The sequence below is a fragment of the Perca fluviatilis genome, chromosome 19, assembly GCF_010015445.1.
Source record: "Perca fluviatilis chromosome 19, GENO_Pfluv_1.0, whole genome shotgun sequence".
Taxonomy (NCBI): Eukaryota; Metazoa; Chordata; class Actinopteri; order Perciformes; family Percidae; genus Perca; species Perca fluviatilis.
This window is the reverse complement of record NC_053130.1, coordinates 13,721,671-13,743,659: the sequence shown is the minus strand read 5'-3', so window position 1 is coordinate 13,743,659 and position 21,989 is coordinate 13,721,671. Positions and strand designations below refer to the sequence as shown.

The following is a 21,989-nucleotide window of genomic DNA, read 5'->3' as shown; positions in this document are numbered from 1 at the left end:
AACAGCTTTAAAGCAGTCCTCTGGTCAAGTTTAATATGACACCGATAAGAACATGGTCTGAAATGATAAAGGTATGCCTACTATGTCTATATTTAAAGCCAAAGGAGCCTCTGCTCGTGTATATCAGCCACCAGTATCTGCAAACCTGGAAAAGATGAGGGTATAATGATAGACAGACCTAATAAAATAGACCACTGCCAAGAAAGAGGAATTTTTGGGCAGTCGGTTGGCTCGGAATGTGTACCCTGTGGAAGGTAATACCTGTACTTCTGGTTTTGGACCAGAACGCAGGGAATTTACCCTCTCTAAACAATATGTAACCAAGGATGAGAACAACAAAACACTCGGGCACCAGTAACAGTTTCTACTTTTGTATTTCAAAAGTTGTTGAGATTTGAAAAGCCTTAATAAAATAATAATATTGTTAAAGCCCTGAGTGACAATTAATAGCACTAGTAGTAACAGAAAACCATGCTCATTTAGGTTTCTGTTTCTTTTTCTGGTACCAATCAGGAACTTCTTTATTGGTCTGCAAATGAAAGAAACAAAGAGGAAAAACGACGGTTAGAAAAGTATGAAGTGCGCAGCTCTTGTTTGGCTTCGTAAAATATTTTCACCTATTTGACTTTCTCATGATTCAAGGGTTAATACAACAGCATATCTTTGCTCAGCTGACTGCAGTGAAAGGCTCAAATAAAAATTAAAATGTATCATGGTGCTCCTTTGTCTGAACTTCTGTCCAGGCAGGTTTAGGTGGTGTGACTCATAAAAAGGTGTTGCCAAGTCAGACACTTACAAACACGGTGGGTTTGGGTTTGTTTGGGGACTCTTCTTCTGTGGTCCTGCCGATACGTTTGGACTGGTGTTTTCCTGCACCAGAGGTCCTGATGGCAGTTGAATCTGTTTCCAACAGGTTTAGTGCGTCTCCCTGTCTGGACCGCATGCTGATCAGGACCTGCTTCATCACCGCTAACTCCTGGAGAATCACATGGTCCATGAAAATAGGGATGTGAAAACGAGGGTAAAACAATAAACTGGAATCTTTAAGAGAAATAACTGGGAGTGTAGTGTCCAAAAGGCCAGCAATCAATCACCAGGTGATTTTTGACATAATGTCTGTCACTTCAATTCAGACAGGGATGAACTAAACATGCATATAATAAATGTTTCGCAAATAGTAGTCAATGTATGATTGAAATATTATATCTTTTAAGAGTATACTTTATTTTTTACTTTTTTTTAAACATTTGCTTAAAAATGTAGGTTTTCAGGGAATTTGGTTGCTGCTTTCTGATGACATGTTTGTTGTCTGGACTCCAACTATGGGACGCCTTGCAATAAGCTCAACAAGCTTAAGGGTCTGTGGGGTGGCAGCAGGGCAGAGGGGAGGACTCTCGGCCCTTTCACGGTTCTATTTATCACTCCTGAGGACATGAGCCCTGGCATGTCACACACACACAAACGAACACACACACACAAACACACACACACACACACACATATACACACACACACACACACGGCATCCCAAAGAGCCAAGCTGAGGAACAGCTGTCTATGACAGGGCACATACTTCATACAGCTGGCTTGGGGGACACACTCCCACGCGCACACACATACAAGCACACGCAATCTTGAAGGAAGCGTTGCAACACTGTGCAATGTCTGGATATCAAAAGCCAGTTTATTTTAGAGCTGCAACTATTAGTTGATTTATGGATTAGTTGATCAACGGAAAATTAATCAGCAACTGTTTGGTCTAATGGTGTCACATTCACAAATCTGAGGATTTGTTGCTTTTTATAATTTTATATTTTTAGGTTTTGGGATGTCAATTGGACAAGGAAGACATCACTTTGGGCTCTAGGAAATTGTGATGGATCTTTTTTTTAATATATGATTATAGACTAAACAATGAATTGAGAGATTAATTAATGATGCAAGTGATCTTTATCCTGACCTTACACCAAACCACTTTTCAAGCAATTCTACTGTCGCAGACTAAATTCAATATTGGAATGAAATCATGAGTCTTGCTAATGTTGGGGCGCGCTCCCGTCGTCTCAATCCTTTGGTGTAAAGTGGTCATAAAACTCAGTCCGAGTCAGTCTTTTTCCCGTATAGACGTTCCGATAATATCAAACGTGTTTGTAGTTTTAAGTCTTGGTAGTTAAGTTAAATCACAACCACCAATCAACAACCAATGGGTGCGCTAAGCTAAATGTTAAAGAGGGGAAGTTGCTGATATTTAACCCTTCTGAAGCGAGTCATCCAACGGAGTTTACCTGCATGTAAACAGTAAAAGTGGCAGTAGCTCAGTCCGTAAAGAGTTAGGTTGGGAACTGGGACTGTTAGCTGCTGGAGAGGTGCCAGTTCACCTCCTGGGCATTGCCAGGGTGCCCTTGAGCAAGGCACCGAACCCCCAACTGCTCGAGGCACCTGTCCATGGGCAGCCGCAGCCCCATCACTCTAACATCTCTCCATTTGTGCATGTATAGGTCCTGAGCATTGTGCATGTGTGTATTTCAGGCCTGTATGCAACAGAGTGAAAAAAATTTAATTTCCCTTGCGGGATTAATAAAGTATGTTAACATAAACAAAAAAATTATCAAACGCGGAGCTCCAGGTGCTGCCGCCATTCATCTGCATGTATGGCAGAACAGAAAATCGGCAAACTTTCCCTTAAGTTGCTAGCTAGCTTGGTTACATTTTTCAAAACAAATCTAGTTGTAATCTTGCAAATTGTGTTCCCTAGGCATTGCAAAATCTTATGGTCTGTGACTAAAAACTCAGTGACATTATGACATATTTGTCTTTAGATGTGATATAGTGTCAGAATTTAGTCTTTCCAGAGTCTTCTAGTGTACAGTATGGTAGACATCAGTTGCAGCCATAATTAAAAAGACAGTCTACAGTTTGGAAAAGAGGCATTACTGGTTGAATTTGTGTTTCCATAGAAGCACGGGTTAGCACCCAGGTTGGCAGTTGCAGCATCAACGGCAGGACTCATGTGACGGCCATGTGCTGCAACATGCTGGTCTGACTCAGAAATCTTTACTTTCAAAGGAAAGTTTTCTGGTTTCTCAGCATTTTGAAACATACTAAATATATAATACTACCAAATATACTGGAATAGAATGGGAGGCAATGCCTCCCATTCTATTCCAGTATATTTGGCTGATTCAGCTGTCATCACTACATATCATCATAGTGGGGGGGAAAAAACGAATAGCTAACATACAAAAAATCGTCACCATGTGTACCTCTCGATGGTTGAGGAGTCTCTCCAGATCGGCAGCCATGTTGTTTTTCACCTGTTGCAGTGCAGTCCGTTCTTTCCTCAGAGAACTGGGGTTACACCCAAAAACAGACAAAGAGAGCGAGAGCAGATCTCGAGTTAATAGAAAAAATATTACTGCGAGTCATTCAAGTTACTTATAGGGCCATATGAGACTTGTTAAACAAGTAAGTCCTGTGTATCACTGACTGATGGTTTATGAGATTCTGATGTTGTCAGATTATAGAATAGAATAGAATTTATTGTAAGATTGGAGAAGTACAGCAGCAGTTTAGTGAGTTATGTGAGTATATATCACTAGTATAAAACCATCAACAGCCAAGCAATAAATTAAACACACGAGTTATGAATTTCAAACATATACAAAGAATAATACATTTATAAAAGCTTCTTTTTTTTTCACAAGTTCGTTAGGCTTCTATCTTGTGAGAAAAACTCTCTCCAAGTGTTCTTTCCTGGGGCTGTGAAACATACAAGCAAGGGATTGGGATGGGGGCGCTTTAAAGCAAATTATCAAGCAAATCTTGAAACAGCGGCTGGGTAGCTTCACCACTGTTCACTGAGAACTCTGGACAAAAGATTTAAAAAAGGTATGGGTCTTATTGCCTGAGATCTGCCTCTGCTGAGACACTGTCCATTTTAAATATTACCAAACAATCTGTGTGAATACAATTAATACTTAAGACAGAAAGACTGTAGTACATAAAGTAAAAATCTGTGTCTCTGCTGTTACACAGATAGCACTGCATAGCCACAGGAAGACTTCAATATATCTGTCACATGGGGAGGTTTGAAAAGCTTATGGGGATTTTAAAGGATTTTTTTTTTTCGCTCTGCTGCTTGCCCCAGGTGAGCGCTCAGTGGTAGTGAGCAGCAAGAGAAAACCTGCAGTCTTTCAGTTTGCATATTTCTCAGGTTAAAATACCGAGGGGGGGCAGGATAGATTTAGGTCAGTGCCAGGAAGCTAAATGTGTGCTGATGTGAAACACTCATTTATTGGGCATAGACAAACGCATGCACTCATGTAGCTTTGCACAAAGACAGAATTAGCTAAGTATGAGAGGGACAGATAAGGACAAAGGGAGCTAGGGATAAAGCAGAGACGCCCAAGGGTGGGGAGGTATGGCCTGCTGCCATGATGGGTAATTTACAAGATACAAAATGTAACTCATAAAATTAAAAAAGAAAGAGTTTGGCAAGCAAGACAGAACACTTTAATTACAATTTAAGAAAAAAAAAAAGGTCACGCGTGTTGACGTGTCAAGAGATGGGTTTCCTCTTTGTGAAGGTGTGTTCTGTACGTGTACCTGACATCGTCTTCAAGCGAGGTGAGACGCTCCTTCAGGGTGCTGATCTGGGTGTCCCTTTGTCTCACCGTCTCAATCAGGTAGCTATAGGGCTGCTGCGTCTGCTGTAACAGCTGGTTGGCTGCCAACAACTGAGGAACAACACACATATGTGCACACTGGAGCAATTATAAAAATAATTACTTCACCTACACAATGTCAGGGTTGATTCCCCCCCACACTTCATAATTCACCTGAGACTCAGGTCTACATTTTTTCACATGTGCTGTATTGACTCCACGAACTGTGGAGAGTCATCTATGATGCAACAAGACCTAAACGTCTGCCATTGTGATGTTCATTATACTGAACATGACTTAGTAAAGGAATATTTCCACTTTAAAAAAAACTTTACATGTGGTTAATATTATAAAATAGAGCAATTCTGTCTGAAATTTGTGAATGAGTGCCAAGACTTCCTTATCTCTGAGGTTTCCATAAATGTGAGTTTTTATATTATTCATTATCTCAACAATTTTGTTCTTGGAATTACGGTCAGAAAAGCACATTTATAGTGTTTTGATGATCCCTCATATAAGAGTCTGAATGTACTGAGCGTAATACATCAATACTATAGTCAGTATCATGCTTAAAATCTGCAAAACGATAGATAAAGGTAGGGTGTTACACATTAAACCTATTTTACAGCCAGTAGTGAGTAGAACTGGATGGGAGCGTAAGGACAATAGTTATTAGTCAGGACATCTGTGTGGGTGGTTAAGTGGTTAACACCCTTTCTAGTGAATATAAAGTATATTTTTTTTACCCTTTCCTTTCATTGTCAATGAATTATGAGGCATTCCAAACATGTGCCAGTCAGTCACACCTGACAGTTAAAAAGATGGCTTATTTATTCTCAAACCTGACCAGCCTCTCTATTATATCTTGCACAATCTCTCCTCTCATTGAGATTAAAATTAGAATGAAGAAAGAAGCAAGCACACTGGTTGCCAGAGCTGTTGTTCTCATAATTTCAAACCTCATTGGATGATTTTAAACATCAGGGCACGAGTAGTAGACATGTGACTTTCACACAGAGTCATGCACAGACAAAATACACACCCAAAATTAAAGTTTTAGCGTTGCACACACAAGCACATGTCGTGCCAAACACAACAAAAGCCTCAATGATTGGCATGGTGAGTTTTAGAAAGAGTGAAGAGCCGTGGCCGATACGGTTTTTGGCATGCTTTCCCACTGTGTCAACAAGTGTTACAGGTACTAAGACAAACTTCTCGTTGTCTGCTCTCAAACAACCTCACTTTAAAAGTAGATTCTATTCTAGTAGAAGTATATTCTGAGAATTGATGGGACCATTGTTAAACTTGGACCAAAGGTTTAGGGGAAAAAAGCAGAGGACACTCTCATTAAGAATCCTGAGATGTGTTTGATGATAAATGTGGTGACCGACCTCACAAGCTGCAAAAATCTTTGTTTTGTTTTGCAGAGTCTGTCTTGAAGAGAGTGATTAGATCAGCTTTGGCCATTGACACAGCAGAGTGTCGTGCGATGGTGTGAGGAGGTAAATGGTGGGTGATGAGAAAGGAGCCACCGATCTTGGCTCTGTGTTATGTCATAAGAGAGAGGTAAAAACCAGCTGAAATAAATCATATGGCTTTGATAGAAGCTGTGAAATAACCATAATCTGAGTTGCTGCGGGTGATTTCTGATAATGGGAAACAAGTGTGTTGCAGGTACTGACTTGCAGTGCTTTTTTTAACATTGCTTTTTCTTTAACATTAAATTAAACTTAATCCAATGAATGATGGTCCCCAGGCAGGCACACACATGAATGCAGTGTGTGTGTGTGTGTGTGTGTGTGTGTGTGTGTGTGTGTGTGTGTGTGTGTGTGTGTGTGTGTGTGTGTGTGTGTGTGTGTGTGTGTGTGTGTGTGTGTTTACCTCTTCAGATATATGTCCTGTCTGTGATTTGTGTCTCTCCAGCTCTCTCCTCAGTGACGTGTTCTGCCTCTCGAGCTGCAGCACCCTGCGGGCCAGGTGAACGCTGCACGACACACAAACAGTTTTGGAAATTCCAAAACATGACAACACCAACAAATCTACGTTGTTTACCCTACAGTTTATGTAACTACAACAGTTGAGATTCATTTGAGATTTTGGCTACACGTGCCTGCTTCAAATCAAAAGATGTATGAAGCAAAATGCAAGTGTACATAGTGTGCATTTTAAGAAAAAAAGAAAACAAAAAGAAAAACTACAACAAAATAATTGTTGGCACAAATCCAATATCTGCCTGATATATCAGAATAGCAACATATCAATTTTTTGGAGGGAGGGCTTTTTTTTTAGGTTTTTAATGGATAAGACAGCTGAAGACACGAAAAGGGGGAAGAGAGAGAGGGGAATGACATGTAGCAAAGGGCCGCGGGTCGCCTGCCTTAGTACAGCGGGCAAGTGCTCAACCAGGTGAGCTATCTGGGCGCCCTGCATGCTGATTTCTTAATGAATACAGTATATTAAGGAAGAAGCACACACAATAGCAATGCGAGTAAATTCTAGTGTTTGTTTAGTGCCATCTCTCACAAAGTGTCCTATCCTTGAAATGTCAAGTGTATCCTGTGCTGTACCTCTGTTTTAGTCGTCTTTTGGCCGTTGTGGGAACATTGGCTCCGTAGCCGTATGAGAACAGAACTCTCTCTGCCTCCTCTTCATTCTCAACTGGCAACAGACATAAACACAAATCTGTCAATACATCTCCAGGCCCATTATGATATGTGGCAGAGACAAGCCTGTATTTACATTCGGTTGTGTTGCACATCTTCCTATTGTCCTTAACTTCTGTTCCATTCACTGTCACAAAGCAGTCTATTACAGATCGACAGCAGTTACTGATTTTTTTTTTTTACTTTACATTATTGTCCCCTACTTCTTAATCCAATACGATGCTATCTGTTAATATTGTTACACACATTCGCTGATGCCAAACCAAGGCATTTAAGGGAACCAGAGCTTGTCTGTTTGTGCCCTTATCTTTCTGACCTCATAGTAATGTGTGTAATGTAATGCGTACGGTTCTTACTTTCGGCAGCCTGCATGGTGACTTGGTCCAATTCTAGCTCGAGCTTTTCATATGTCTCCAGCCGAGATGCCTGCTCGGCATTCTGGGCATGCAGCTCCGCCAACCGCTTCTCTGATGACGTCTGCAGCCTGTAAAACTCCTGGGTCAGGAGCTGAGAAACAGGAGGACAGGAGAGAGAGAGAAAAGAAGGAGAGGAGTAGGCGGTGATAGGGAGCAAATGACGAAATTACAGCAATGTTTTCTGTGTGGGCCAGTTAAAAATGTTTTTTGAAATTGTACAAAATGATGTCCCTGAGGAATAATGATAATGTAAATGTTACATTCTGTCGGACTAACAAAATGATGGTGGAATCATATCACCACTGGTGCCATATTCTTTTAAAATGTATGCACATGTTGCAAGCGTTGAATTGTGTTATATTGTTTTTTAAAGTTAACAAAATGAAGAAAAAACAATATTGATTAGCTGAAATAAAATAATGTTTTCAATTTCTATGGCAATTTGTAAGACTACAATGTATTTAATGTTATTCACACTGAAACTCAACTTATTAGTCTTTCAGAGTTGTTGTCATGATAAATATAAAAAGTGTAGATGTGTACATTTACTAAAAAGAAAATCTAAATGAAAGGACTTTTATCCCAAAAATAGCTTTAAACTTCACTTTTCTAAAGAACTGAAACAAAATCAAAGCTAAACAACAAACACCAAAGTCAAAATCTATACAAATACAGGTGAAGAGGTGGACCTCAGCTAAGTGCATCCAGACATCAAGAACAATCTGCACTCAATTTCCTTTGAGTGGAACATTAATATTTAAGTACTATGGATGGACTCCTCCCTAAATGAAGACAACAATGATTTACGCATCGGTTATGCATTTTTGGGTTTTATTCATTCATGTGATGTTTGCAGCAGGTAAGCAACTTTATTACTGTCTTCCCTAGCTTTCACAATGTTAATGACGAGTAATGTAGAACTGATTTGTAAATCTGAGCACAGTTATATAGACTACTGCTTACTGTTGAAAATGCTGAATTTGAATGAACAAAAGGAGGATTTCTGAATCTGTTAATGGCATATTATGCACACATACAAAGGGTTTATTTATTATTTAATATCTATCTAAACTTCAAACTAAGCATAATGGGTAATGTTAATTAGCTGAAATCAAATCATGAGAGGGAGAGGCACGCAGAAATTAAGAGTGCATTCTTTATGTTTAGCGTACCTCCAGTTTCTTCTGCTGTTTCTCACACTCCACCTGGCACTGGGCCAGGGCCTTAGCTGTCTCTTCCTTGACCATTTGAGCACGCTCAGCTTCGAAGGAGTGCAGCTTGGCATGGTTGGACAGTTCTGCAACCCGGCTGTCAGTACCTAGCTGGAGCTGACGAAACCTGCATAGACGGAGACACACAGGTGGATCATAGACGGTAGACGCACACCTCACTAAATATGAATGTGAGTAGGTGTGTTAAAAAAAGAGAGATTATGTGTTTTGGTGCAGATAGATACAGATGGTAAACTCAGCTCTGGGCTCCTGGTTGAGCTCAGGCCTGCCTGGTGGTTATCAACAAAAGATGCAATGTATTCCTTAAAATAGATATATTCACCTCTGGTGATAATTTTTCATGATAACATGTTTGTTTGGAAATTGGCAAGGAAAATGGCTATTTAGCGTGTCTTGCGCAACTAACAATTTTTATGTTGACTTGCTATGTTAAGTGTTCTGCGGTACTTAAAGAATAACTATAAGCCACCAAGCCGGAAAGGAGGTCTTAAACCATTTGCAGGCAGAAGAGTATTTCTCAATGACGCTCGCAGCAATGTCTGGTTTTGTTTGATCTTTAATGATTCTAGTTGGCAGCTACAAAAACGTGTTTCAACTTAAGTTTTTAGTAATTAGAAAAGAGACAGAAGGTATTCTATAGTTTCTGTTTTCAGATGACACAAGTACTGTTACATAAATGTGGGTGATAGAGATATATATATATTTTGATACAGCTTCTATGTGAACAAATCAACAAAACTGCAAACAGCACAAGCTAAATATAGGTGGTTAATAATGATGTTGATAATAGATTAATCTTTTAAGTCAATTATCAGGCAGAAAAACATGTATTAACATACATTATTCATTTTCTGCTTTGCTCTGTTTTATATCATCTTAAATTTAAGTATCATCTGGTTTTCGACTGTTGGTTGGATACAAATCACTCTATGCTTGGGGAAATTATGTAGGCAGTGTTTCATTATTTACAGATATTGTATAGACTAAACAATTCATTGAAAAAATAATCAAAAGATCAACAGAAAGAATAATCACTTGTTGCAGCCATAAAAAAAGTAAAACAAAGACTTTTTGAGCCCAGTGCTCTTCCTCAGGCAGCTTTAAAGCACACACACGGACTCTACTAAAGCATGGGGGGTGGTTGGATAATATTAATAACTCTCGATTACAGCTGGCCTGATAGGATTTCATCATCCATAGAGTGCAAGCCTGAGCTGTGTGCTCACAGTGACAGACATGTACACATGGTCGACATTTCAAGCCTTCTTTTATTAATGGCGGCTGCTATCTAGATGCAAGGAAGAAAAATGTTCCTAAGAAATTGTACCTTACTTTACCAGAGGAGTGCCGTGAGCCACTGCCTTACTTCGTAGTTTTAAACTTAAACTTTGAATGCCAATATTTACAGCTACAGTAGGTAAGGGCACCTGTCTCTGGACAACAGCAAGTCTAGGTCTGCTAGAGAGGTGAAAATGGAAAACCGTACTCAATACTTTGTCTTTGTTTTGGACTAGTTGACCACCGTAACTAGCTTGTTAGCCAGCATTCTGAAATAGAGTGCTGAGATTCAAGCTGGTCCTCTATGCTACAATCACCTGACACCATTTCAAGTTTGTCCGTCTCATTCTTTGCCCCAAAAATAGAGGTATGTGTGGGGTTAGGGGTTAAGGGCTTGGGGCTAGCATCTGTCGTTACTGGCTTGCGATGCGATGCAGATAGGGAATGTGCTCGCAGCAAAGAGAGAGAGGACAAGGGAGAGTAAAGTGTTTGTATGGAAAGTCCAACAGCTGGTGGTATGATCTAGAAAAATGACTGGTATGTAGTAGTAACCCAGGACAGGGACACCACTACTGCTGCTGCTGCTGCTGCTGCTGCTGCTGCTGTGTGTGCATCTCTGTCTGTCTGTCTGTTGCAGATGCAATATTGTAAAACAAAGTTTAAAATAAGAAAATGCTCCTAAGTAGTGAAACATAAGTGCAAACTAAGATATTTTTCTACATAATTCCTATCAATACCTAAAACATGTTTCCAAAATGTGTGTGTGACTAGAAAAATCAGATGCAAACACACATCATTTGTTCATAGACAGAAATATAGCAAAAAAACAGGACACGTTGTTCAGGAGGCTGACTGAAATACCTCCTCCAATAAAAAGAAAAAGGCTTGTGTGTGTGTGTGTGTGTGTGTGTGTGTGTGTGTGTGTGTGTGTGTGTGTGTGTGTGTGTGTGTGTGTGTGTGTGTGTGTGTGTGTGTGTGTGTGTGTGTGTGTGTGTGTGTGTGTGCATACGCGTGCAGAAGGGCTCACAATGTATCTGTTGCAATTTCCATGCAAGATTTGAAACAACCTACAAGGCCATGACCCAGAGGCACCTGTACTGAGATAGGCATTGTTGCCTGGGGCAGAGATAGTAAGTCGCATATATATATATATATATATATATATATATATATATATATATATATATATATATATATATATATATATATATGTGTGTATATAGTGTATATATATATATATATATATATATATATATATATAGTATGTGTGTATATATATATATATATATATTAATATTATATATATATATATATATATATATATATATATAAATATATATATATATATATATATATATATATATATATATATATATATATATATATATATATATATATGTGTATATGTGTGTGTTGGTCAGTTTGTCTGCTTGACACTCCCATTTTGCAGCAATAAAATTAAAGTGAGATGAACAAACGGAGAAGTGTATCTTTTTAGATAAAACAGATGTTGACAAAGTTTCCTTTTGGGGACATCATTTGAAAGTGGGAAAAATGTAAAGTTGGAAAAAAGGTAATAAATTGCAATATATCACAGAATATTGCAATAGGTTTAAAAATCGCAATAATATCATATTGTGACATAAGCAGAGGTTAAATTGGGCCGGAGCGCAGCTCCGCCTCCTCAGGTCCACAACACACCCTGCCCGGAGCTCAGATCCGTCTCCTTCAGCACCAAATGTTATTATTCCACTTGAATTATTTTTCATCTCCTGGCAAATACATGGCATATGAGGCTAATTAACAAGACTATACAGAGACACCCAGGCTACATGGAATTATCAGACGTCATAATAGGCTGTCGAGATGAGCTGCGCTTTGCCTGTAAAGTGGACGAGAGTAGGCGACAGCAGCCGGGGGGACGGTGACAAAAAGCTGCTGTCAAGTCGGACAGTTTGCAGCAGTTTCCAGCAGCCTTCAGGCTGAACAGGAAGTCACAGTTACACTCAAATCCCGTTATGTCCGATTCCGATTTAAATAAAATGTTATCAGACCCATAAATCAGCTTGTAGGCTACACAATCTCCAGCTGTTTTATAAAGACAGAGTAGCTGTCAAAATGTTCTACCTGCGATCTGTTGCTGATGTTAATACACAACATACTGTAGATGATCTGTAATCTGAACGGATTTAGTCTCTCTGACTTCTAAACGTCACTATCAGCCACACTACATGCGTTCTGTACAGAATAAGCCTTTAATAAATCAGACAAATAGCAAAACTATAAAACGTTTATATAACACGTCATCATGTTGAGTTGATTCTGAACCAATCAGCTGTTAGATCAACTGAGAGCCAGGCGTTTAGTTAAGTGCTAGAGTTGTGGAACCCAACTAAGTTTGTTAGGAAGTGGGTGACGACAAGGAGGTCAGCAGACCATTGTGCCTGTAAACGAAGGCAGCATAAACCAGAGGAGCCTGCCTTTACTCCGCATGAATTGTAGTATGTGAATAAGTAAATGTGATGTATTATAAGTGTAAACTGTTATGTCTGCACACAAGTGCCACAAGTGTTGTTCGGGTTGTTTCATAATGCATTGAGTTGAGATATGACCTCCTGTGTCGGTGTGATTAAATTAAACATAACATAAACTGCCAAAGAAATTGGCCCTGATTCTCTTAAATTAACATAATTTTCTTGTTTAAAAAGATGTTTACATATTTGCCAACCAATATATTCAATTTCATACATTTTCCGAGGGTGAAATCCGTTGCCTGCCTGTTAACATTAAAAGGTAAAAAATAATAATAAAGTAAGTGAATTGTAAAGTATTTCTCTTAAATAACTACTCAACCCTTCCTTACATATTAATACTGGAAAAAGAGCCCCTTTGGTGTAGAAACACATTAAATCATTTTACGTCGCAATTTTTAATGATGACAATTAACTGTAAATAAGGGCTCCCCCTCCCAACGAAAGCCAATTTATCCACTGGACATAAGTATCGTGATGATATCGTATTGTGTGAGGCCTCTGGTGATTCCCACCCCTACTAAAAATAAACATTAAAGTGCTCATATTATGCTTTTTGGCTTTTCCCCTCTCCTTTATTATGTTATATATCTGTTTTGTGCAAGTTATAGGTTTACAAAGTGAAAAAGCCCAAAGTCCACCCCAAAGGGACTTACCATCTCAAACAGAAAACACTGTTCACAAACTGCTCCAAACAGCTCTATTGTAGTCCAGCCTTTACTTCAGAGACAAACGTGCTTCACTTTGTAACACACGTTATAATGCTCGCCTAGCTGCTAGCATGGCACTCCCTCATACTCTGCTTCTGACTGGCTAGTAGTCCTTACCTAGGTACTGCGCATGTGCGACTCCCAACAAAGATGGAACAGAAGTGAGATGCCTCACTTGGTAGCTAAAACAGAGAGCTCAACACACAGGGTGAAAAGAGGAGCTGCAGCAATGTGCAGTACAACAAAAAAATTTTTTGTTTTTTTAAATTAAACCATGTAAACCTATTCTGATATAACCTCTAAATACAATTATGAACCTGAAAATGAGCATAATATGAGCACTTTAAATTACAATATGTTGTGCAAAATCAGACAAAACAAAAAGGCTTTAGCAAAGCTGTTCCTGTCAAGGCAACAGCTTTGTCAGATTCAAGGGTCTTCAGTACTACACAGTCTCCCACTTTGCAGCAGAGGCAGGCAGCTGGGCCAATGACACTAGTTACTGCTAGACTGACCTTCAGTGAACTCTGACTTCCATGTCACCTTCTGACCTCACAGCTACAGCAAACGGTTCATGTGATCTTTAGAAAGAGACGGTGAACCACAGCCACCAAAGTCCTGTCGCTCCCACAACATGCGCTAATGACAGACTGCTGCTGTGTGGCTCACACATCAGCATCAGAGCAAAAAGAAACTCACAGCTTTCACTGAAATACAGAGGAATTCAAGCTGAATATAACCATATTATGTAATAATAATAAATACATTTAGAACTAATAAGCACAGCAATAATGCCTGCTTCAAGTACCTCCTAGTACGGAGCATGAACTGGTAGCTGCTGGAGAGGTGCCAGTTTGCCTCCTGGGCACTGCCGAGGTGCTCTTGAGCAAGGCACCAAACCCAGAACTGCTGGAGGCGCAGTCCATGGGCAGCCCCCTCGCTCTGACATCTCTCCACTTATGCATGTTTATAGGTCCTGTTTGTGCATGTGTGTGTAATTCGGGCCTGTGTGTGGGTAATGTGTAAAACTAACAACAGAGGGAAATGTAATTTTCCCTTAGGGATTAATAAAATATGTCTTCTTTACAAAAATCACACTCTTTGGCCTTGGCCACCCCCACACATAACAAGCTAACACTATAAAGATGAGGAATGTGGTTAACCATGTCATTTTTCAAATTTACAGATGGTTGACAACAACAAAAACTGTACTAACTTGTCCAGGTTCTATTCCAGTTTAACAGTTGCCTTCAGGTGACGTTCATTAACCTTCGCTGATATACAGCCTATTTAGAGTGCATCCAGGAAGTGACCTACATTTAAGTGCAGCAGTTGTAGTGTTTAACTTCTAAAAGGCCAAAGGAGCTGTCCAACAGGACGATGTTTGCTAAAATTCAGTATCATCATGTCTTAATTATTTATTCACTAAAGTAAACCTGGTCTCCAAATAGCTGCTGAAGATTTGAGAAATTATGAAAACTGAGAAATAGAACCGGATCATTTTGTAAATTGAAAAAAAATGATTTAATAAATTAACTGTATGTTAGTCATAAAGCAGCTTTTACTATATATGGTTTACTGGCTTCCACTTTAAATCATATTCAAGTGTTGCATAAACTGCAGAAAAAAACTACTTTCTTTCTACAGGTTTGGTTTTATTTGTCTCAGTTTTCAGATATCAGTTTTTTGGTTTTCTGCCTTTGTCCAAAGATAAAAGGAGCGCATTAGAATTTTATTTCATTCTAATTCATCTGCATGGCTCGACAACGCTAGAAGTGAGTGTGCAAATATGTCTGTTTGTTCTGTTGTTGTTTGTTGTAAATTGGGGGAACCAAACACTTTGACTGACGCTTCAAACTTCACTGTTTGAGTTGTACTTATAAAAGAAAAAGCAGGAAAAAAGGAAAACTAAATAAACCTGTCTGCCAATTAGGGCTGGGCAATATATCGATATTATATCAATATCGTGATATGAGCCTGGATATCGTCTTAGATTTTGGATATCATAATATTGTGATATGACATAAGTGTTATCTGTCCCTGGTTTTAATTGCTGGATTACAGTAAAGTGATGTAATTTTTTTAATTTACCAGACTATTATTATATTCACATTAATGATGATTATTTATCAAAAATCTCATTGTGTAAATATTTTTTTGTAAGCACCAATTGTCAACCCTACAATATCGCTGCAATATCGATATTGAGGTATTTGGTCAACAATATTATGATATTAGATTTGTTGTTTGTATATCGCCCAGCTCTACTGCCAATGTTCAATGTATATCAACAGTGTTTGATATAAACTGTATGGATATATTTCTGTGTGTGATGGATGGTAAAACTCACTGTTCCAGCAGTTGGTCATATCTGGACTGGGTGTCTCTCTCAGCAGCCACCGCTCGGTCCTTCTCCAGCACCGCATTGTCTCGGGCCTCACGCAAGTTCCTGGTCAAATACAAGCCCACAGTAGAAAGGAATCAGTATGTTCTGTTATGTTGTACATAATAAAAAAGCCTTCATTCTTTTGAAGTTACGTTGGCATTTCCTTTTATTTTGATGCTACTGTATCTGTGGTGATAACTCTTCCTCTTCTCAAATTTTTGCATGTGCATTCATATTTCAATTGCTGACTTATGCTGTACTGTATACTAGATGAATGGGTGAAAACAAAAAGACAGTTTAAACATTGTCTTTACTAACACATTGCTCCAATTTATAAATGAGAATGAAGACACAGCTTCCTCCTATAACATTACAGGCTACACCTGCACTTGCTTATTGAGAAAGAATATTATGAAATTACTTTTATTTTATTACTTTTGTTATCTGAAAAATTGGTTAACTAAACATAATTGATATGGCATTTTACCAAAATGTGCAATTTCCTCTGGTTGAACAGCCCAATGTTTGTTCATAGTTTGTATACATACAAACATACATACATACATACATACAGTTTCTTAAGAGTTATATAAAAAAAAAAAAGACTGATACCTGTTCTCCCTCTCATACATCTCCCTGGAGGTTCTCTGCAGATTGTCTATCTCCTGACTGGTTTTCAGCCTAATGTTCTCCAACTCGTCTCTCAACTTGGTCTCATACTCTGACTTATAGTGGTCTCTGTTGTGGAAAAATGAAAAATAAAAGATAAGAATTAACGGACAGTATCCTAATGTCGCTGGCAGATGAAACCATCAATGTCAGTGTTTTGGCACAGCTTAGATCTCCCACATTAAAAACACTAGAATACTGTTTGCTGGTGATTGGTGTAAAACAACAGCGCCTAACCTGGATGCTACATATTTTTCGTAGGCGTCCTCTCTTGCCTTCTTAGTGTCTTCTAATTGTACCTAGACCACATAATCAAAAAGTGAGAGCATGTTAGAAGAACCCTTCCCAACCCTTTATTATTCAATGCCTGTTGTATTAGACGAGCCTCCTAGCTAATCAAATGTATGGACCTGGAGCCTCTCCAGGCGGTCTTCTTCATGTGCACAGCGGACACTCATTTCCATGTTCTGCCTGTGTAGGTACTCCTTGTCCTTCTGCAGGAGAGTCACTGACTGCTGCAATGTCGCCACCTGGAGGGCAAGAAGAGAAACATTAAAAAACTATTACAGAACACAGTACACCCAAAGAGACTTCAATGACTATTATGAAAACAAAATATATTGTGAGTGTGTATGTGTGTGTGTGTGAAGCACCTCCTTGCTGAGTGTGTTCCTTTCTCTGGTCACTGCGGTGTGAGTCAGGTCGAGTGTCTCAAATCTTCTCTTTAACTCCTTTAGTTCTGCCTCAAAGTTGTCACACTCACTATAAACCACAGTGTAAAAGGTTAACATACATTTGAATAAATTTTTTTAAATTGTCCATATATGGGTGAGGTGGTATCCAGAATTTAAATATGGGGGGAAGCTAAACAAGACTGAACGTGTTCTGGAGTTTTGATGATGAAAAAAGAATCAATCCAAACAAAATATTTCCATGTACTGACTCAACCAATATGCAATATGTTGTGAGGTGATGCTCCCTGAAACATCAAACAATACTAAAGTAATAATACACACAACCTGCTCAAACTGACTCCTGATTCTCCCTCATAACCCATACACAAATGCTTTTGGCTGCCGCTTGCCTCAAGACCCAGCCTACCAAACTGTACTTATAGCCTTCAAATGGAGTCAAAGGTAGACGGGTGACCCCTCCTCATCAAATAAGCAGGTCTAAAGAGCAGTCACCTCTCTTGATCTGACTGACACACACACACACACACACACACACACACACACACACACACACACACACACACACACACACACACACACACACACACACACACACACACACACACACACACACACACACACGTTTTATGGCAGGGTAGTTGTCTCGGCGATAGTCTCCTTCTTGGATCTGCTGTTTGGTATCGGCCAGTTCTAGGGTCAATCTCTGGCTCCTCAACTCCAGCTCAGTACGTAGCCGCCGCTCCTCCTCGTAGCTCTGTGGACACACAGAACAGACAACATTTTCATTAAAGGGAGTATTCTTTTTTTTTAGATACACTATGCAATAGGCAGGATTGTACCTCCTGAACACCATTCATTTTTCAGACAGGAATTCAGCAAGAACCCCTGCCGTCTTGACATTGTCATACAGTTCCTGCCAATTCTCTAATAGAAAATTCATGCAGTGAACATCACATCCTTTTTCTGGGACCATGTAGAGCTGATGAGTTATTTCCCTGCTGGGTGTATCTAAGTGAAAGAAAAGACATTGTGACACGAAAGGCAAGCACCTGTTCAGTAACAATGTCTAAATACTCTGTGTCATTCAAAAAATGCTCATTCAGTCTCAAAGGGTCTCATGATTGCCATTGTCAGTTTATTTTCTTTTGCCAAATTCTTAATCCTGCCTTCAGCATGCTGCGTCATTATCTCGTCAACGTGTCATTTACACCTACAGGGCAACGCTGACTCCGATGGCTTTTTTGTTTTCTATCATTTCTTGTCATATTTTTATTTATTTTATTTTAACACCGCAGGCTGTGAAAATGACCATTTCTGGGACGCTGTAACTGACAGGTCTAGAGAGAGGTTAAAGAGCGCATTTTAGGTGGCTTGCGTGTCTTCTGCTTTTTCACATTTAGTTTAAAGGAAACTGAGCTTTTTGACCCTTTCTGCATTCCTCATATCTATGTTTTCCAAGTATGTGACTCAAAGCCTGGAGGAGTTCTTGAGCGTTTACAGAAAGCAAATAAAAAGCAAAAAATGCAGCTGGTTGCTATTCTATTTAAATCTATTTATTTGAATTTTACACTGTGAGCAAAGTATATGATTTAAACAGAAATGAAAGATAAATAAACAAAAAAATGGTGATAAAACATGAAGAATACAATAATGCCTAAGTCAGATTAAATATGTGCAACATCAAAACATGTGAACTCATATGGAAAGATGAGAGAATGCAACATAGAGGTGTAGTGCAAGCTTGTGTATGTGTGCTGTACCTCCATCAAAGCCTTCATTTGGGTTCTGTGTGCATCCAGGTCTTCAGTCAAACTGCCTCTCTTCACACTGAGCTCAGCCAGCTGAGCCCGCAGAGGAGTCACCACCTCGTAGAAACGCATCTAAACATACAGCAAAGGAAAACGATCACCCTGTTAGCTTCATCATGTACCAGTGCTAGACCGATTATCAGCCCTGGCTGATTATGACCGCTTTTGGCAATTTGCAGATTATCTGTTTTGGCGTTTTATTTGCCTGATAACCGATAAAGTTAATCAATTAAAAAGTGCGCTGCTTTGGCTCCGCTACAGCTCTGCGTCTGTCCCTCTTCCCTCTGCTTCAGTTTGACTCACCACTGAGTCTGACTTAATGTCCCGCCCACAACACTATCTGACTATCTTTTACTGTGTATTATGTTGAAAGTTTCTAATTTATTAAATAATTGCTTAAAACATTTAAAACACTAACAAGTTTTGTGTTGGAGTTTGTAACATTCCAAAATCTTAATTTTGACTTAAAGGTCCCATGGCATGAACATTTCACTTTATGGAGGTTTTTTAACATTAATATAAGTTCCCCCAGCCTGCCTATGGTCCCCCAGTGGCTAGAAATGGTGATAGGTGTAAACCGAGCCCTGGGTATCCTGCTCTGCCTTTGAGAAAATGAAAGCTCAGATGGGCCGATCTGGAATCTTGCTCCTTATGAGGTCATAAGGAGCAAGGTTACCTCACCTTTCTCTGCTTTGCCCACCCAGAGAATTTGGCCCACCCATGAGAGAGAGACATCATGGCTTTCAAACGAGCAAAGTGGCAGTTGGTCAAAGCCGCAGTTTCATTAACTACTAATAATCGGCATCGGCCTCGAAAAACCAGTATCGGTAGATCCCCATAACGTACTGTATCATATCTTGTCTCTCTGGTTCAACAAGGTGGTGTAGAGATTAGGAAGAGTCCCGCCCCCATACTTACAGCTACATATTCCTGTATGGAGATTTTGTCGTCAGGGAGGACGCGGAGCTCCTGGTACCTGTCCTGGGAGATGTCCAGATCCCGGAGCGACCTCCGCAGCTCTCCAGCCTTCTCACACAGCTGCCGGTTGGTCTCCTCTAGCTGCTGCTGCCTGAGCAGGATGGCCTCCATCTCTTGCTTACGCAGAGCTTGCTGCTTCCTGGTGATGACAGTCTTTGTTAGCACAGTTTACATTTGTGCTTACCAGCTAAATAATGGGATAGATAACACAGGTAGAGTTATCCTGGTTAAACCCTTTTCATGCTTTTTTTTTTATATAATTTCTAGATTGTCCTAATTGGCATAAAAGCAGAGCAACCACTCACGTTTTCTTCATACATTGTTCTTTTAAGTAGATCATTAGTAACAGTTCACTTACACAGACATTTCAGGCTCTGCCTTCCTCAGCATGTGTGTGTGTGTGTGTGTGTGTTCTTAATTGGGGTTTACTTGGTACTCAGTAAGATGTGTGTTAAATGTGGCTAGATAAGATGACTATCAAAACACCACAACTGTATGGCTGTAGAAAATTCTTGAAAACAGAAAATATGTTAAATGACAAACAGACAATTATAAATTGTTCAAACTGTGTACAAATTTGTCAATTTGTCTGCCCTTTCATCCTTTTGCAAGAATTGGAGATGATGACTTTTCTTTTTTTAATATAAATATATATATACATACACATACATACATAAATACATACATACATGCATATATTAAAATAATACAAAGATACTATTATATCTTCATGAGTATACCAATTTTCACACAAAAAAAACAACATATACATCAACAATTACAATGGCATGAAAGTTTCCTACAGCACATTTCACTGTCCATCACCACCTCTTCTTTTCCTCACCTATTCTCCTCTTGGGTAAGTTTCAGATGGCTATCCAGTCTCAGGGCCAGAACCTGTTTCTGATGTAGAGCGTCATTCAGCCTCTCCTCCAGCTCCTCAGTCTGACATATGAAACACACGCATGGAAACATTTACGGGACTATTATTGCAACAAAGATAATTCAGTAAAATGGTAGTTACTGCATCCCTCTGTCTCTGTCAGGTGGGACATAATGTAGTTTTAACTCGTGCCTCTAATCATTGAATGATGAGGCACCAACTGGGGATAAGTTACACCCACATATTCATATAAACAAAAAGCATCTTTCCTCCCTTCTACCTTGGACATATGGTCGGCCTTCATGTTGTCTATGATTAGGTTTTTCTGAGACAGCTCGATTTTCAGCAGCTGGACATTGTGCAGCAGCTCCTTCCTCTCGATCAGCTGGCGGGTCACCTTCTGGGAGCCGTCCCGCTGCTCGTCGGACGAGGAGATGTCCTCGGTGGTAGGCACGGTTGTCTCCAGGCTGATGTCCTCCGACTCCAGGTCCAGGGAGCTGGAGACGTTGGCTGCTGTCGGCCTCAGCTGTTGCTTCTTTGGAGGCATCTTGTATTGTTTTGATCCACTTATTTTATGCTAGCAAACGTTAACTAACAAGGCGAGTGTGCCAGTCACTGTAGCAAAGATTACGTGAGATTAGAAAAATGTGCTAATCGAGTTAAGGGACATCGCGATATGTGATACTTTAACGTTAGTTTGCAGCAATGACAACCACAAACAAATCCCGACCGGTCACCAGTCTAGTATATCGTTTTAAACAGACTAGCTAACGTTACCAATGTAACATTACTCCCAGTCAAGAAAATAAGATATACACCCGAATATAGCGTTAAAGTGACACCCCGGAGCTGACAAGAGCACTCGATTAGGTGTTTTTAAGGGTCCCGCTCCGAGCCGCCTGCTAACCGCCAACGGTTGTTGGTGTTGGGTGGCGTTGAATACAGCGCCCTCTGTGGTAATGCACAGCAATATAATCAACGTCCACTCGTCTGTAATTGGTTACAATGCACAGAGCATGCAGTACCTACTAATAACCGCAAGGGTCGCTATACAATTAACTAGCTACTTGTTTAAC

At 39.7% G+C, this 21,989-nt stretch overlaps 1 protein-coding gene across 1 annotated transcript; it reads right to left on the bottom strand.

The window, feature by feature from the left end:
* Positions 1-8: 8 nt before the first annotated feature.
* pibf1 (progesterone immunomodulatory binding factor 1) lies at positions 9-21,845 on the bottom strand. Its single transcript, XM_039783753.1, has 18 exons — positions 21,194-21,845; positions 20,875-20,975; positions 19,971-20,169; positions 19,005-19,124; positions 17,866-17,998; positions 17,203-17,312; positions 16,960-17,079; positions 16,787-16,848; positions 16,493-16,618; positions 15,845-15,943; positions 8,916-9,081; positions 7,684-7,834; positions 7,232-7,322; positions 6,546-6,648; positions 4,606-4,736; positions 3,264-3,348; positions 797-976; positions 9-529 (listed from the first exon to the last, which is right to left on the bottom strand). Exons 1-18 carry the CDS (start codon positions 21,458-21,460, stop codon positions 476-478), a joined length of 2,298 nt encoding a protein of 765 aa, XP_039639687.1. The 5' UTR covers positions 21,461-21,845; the 3' UTR covers positions 9-475.
* Positions 21,846-21,989: the final 144 nt, after the last annotated feature.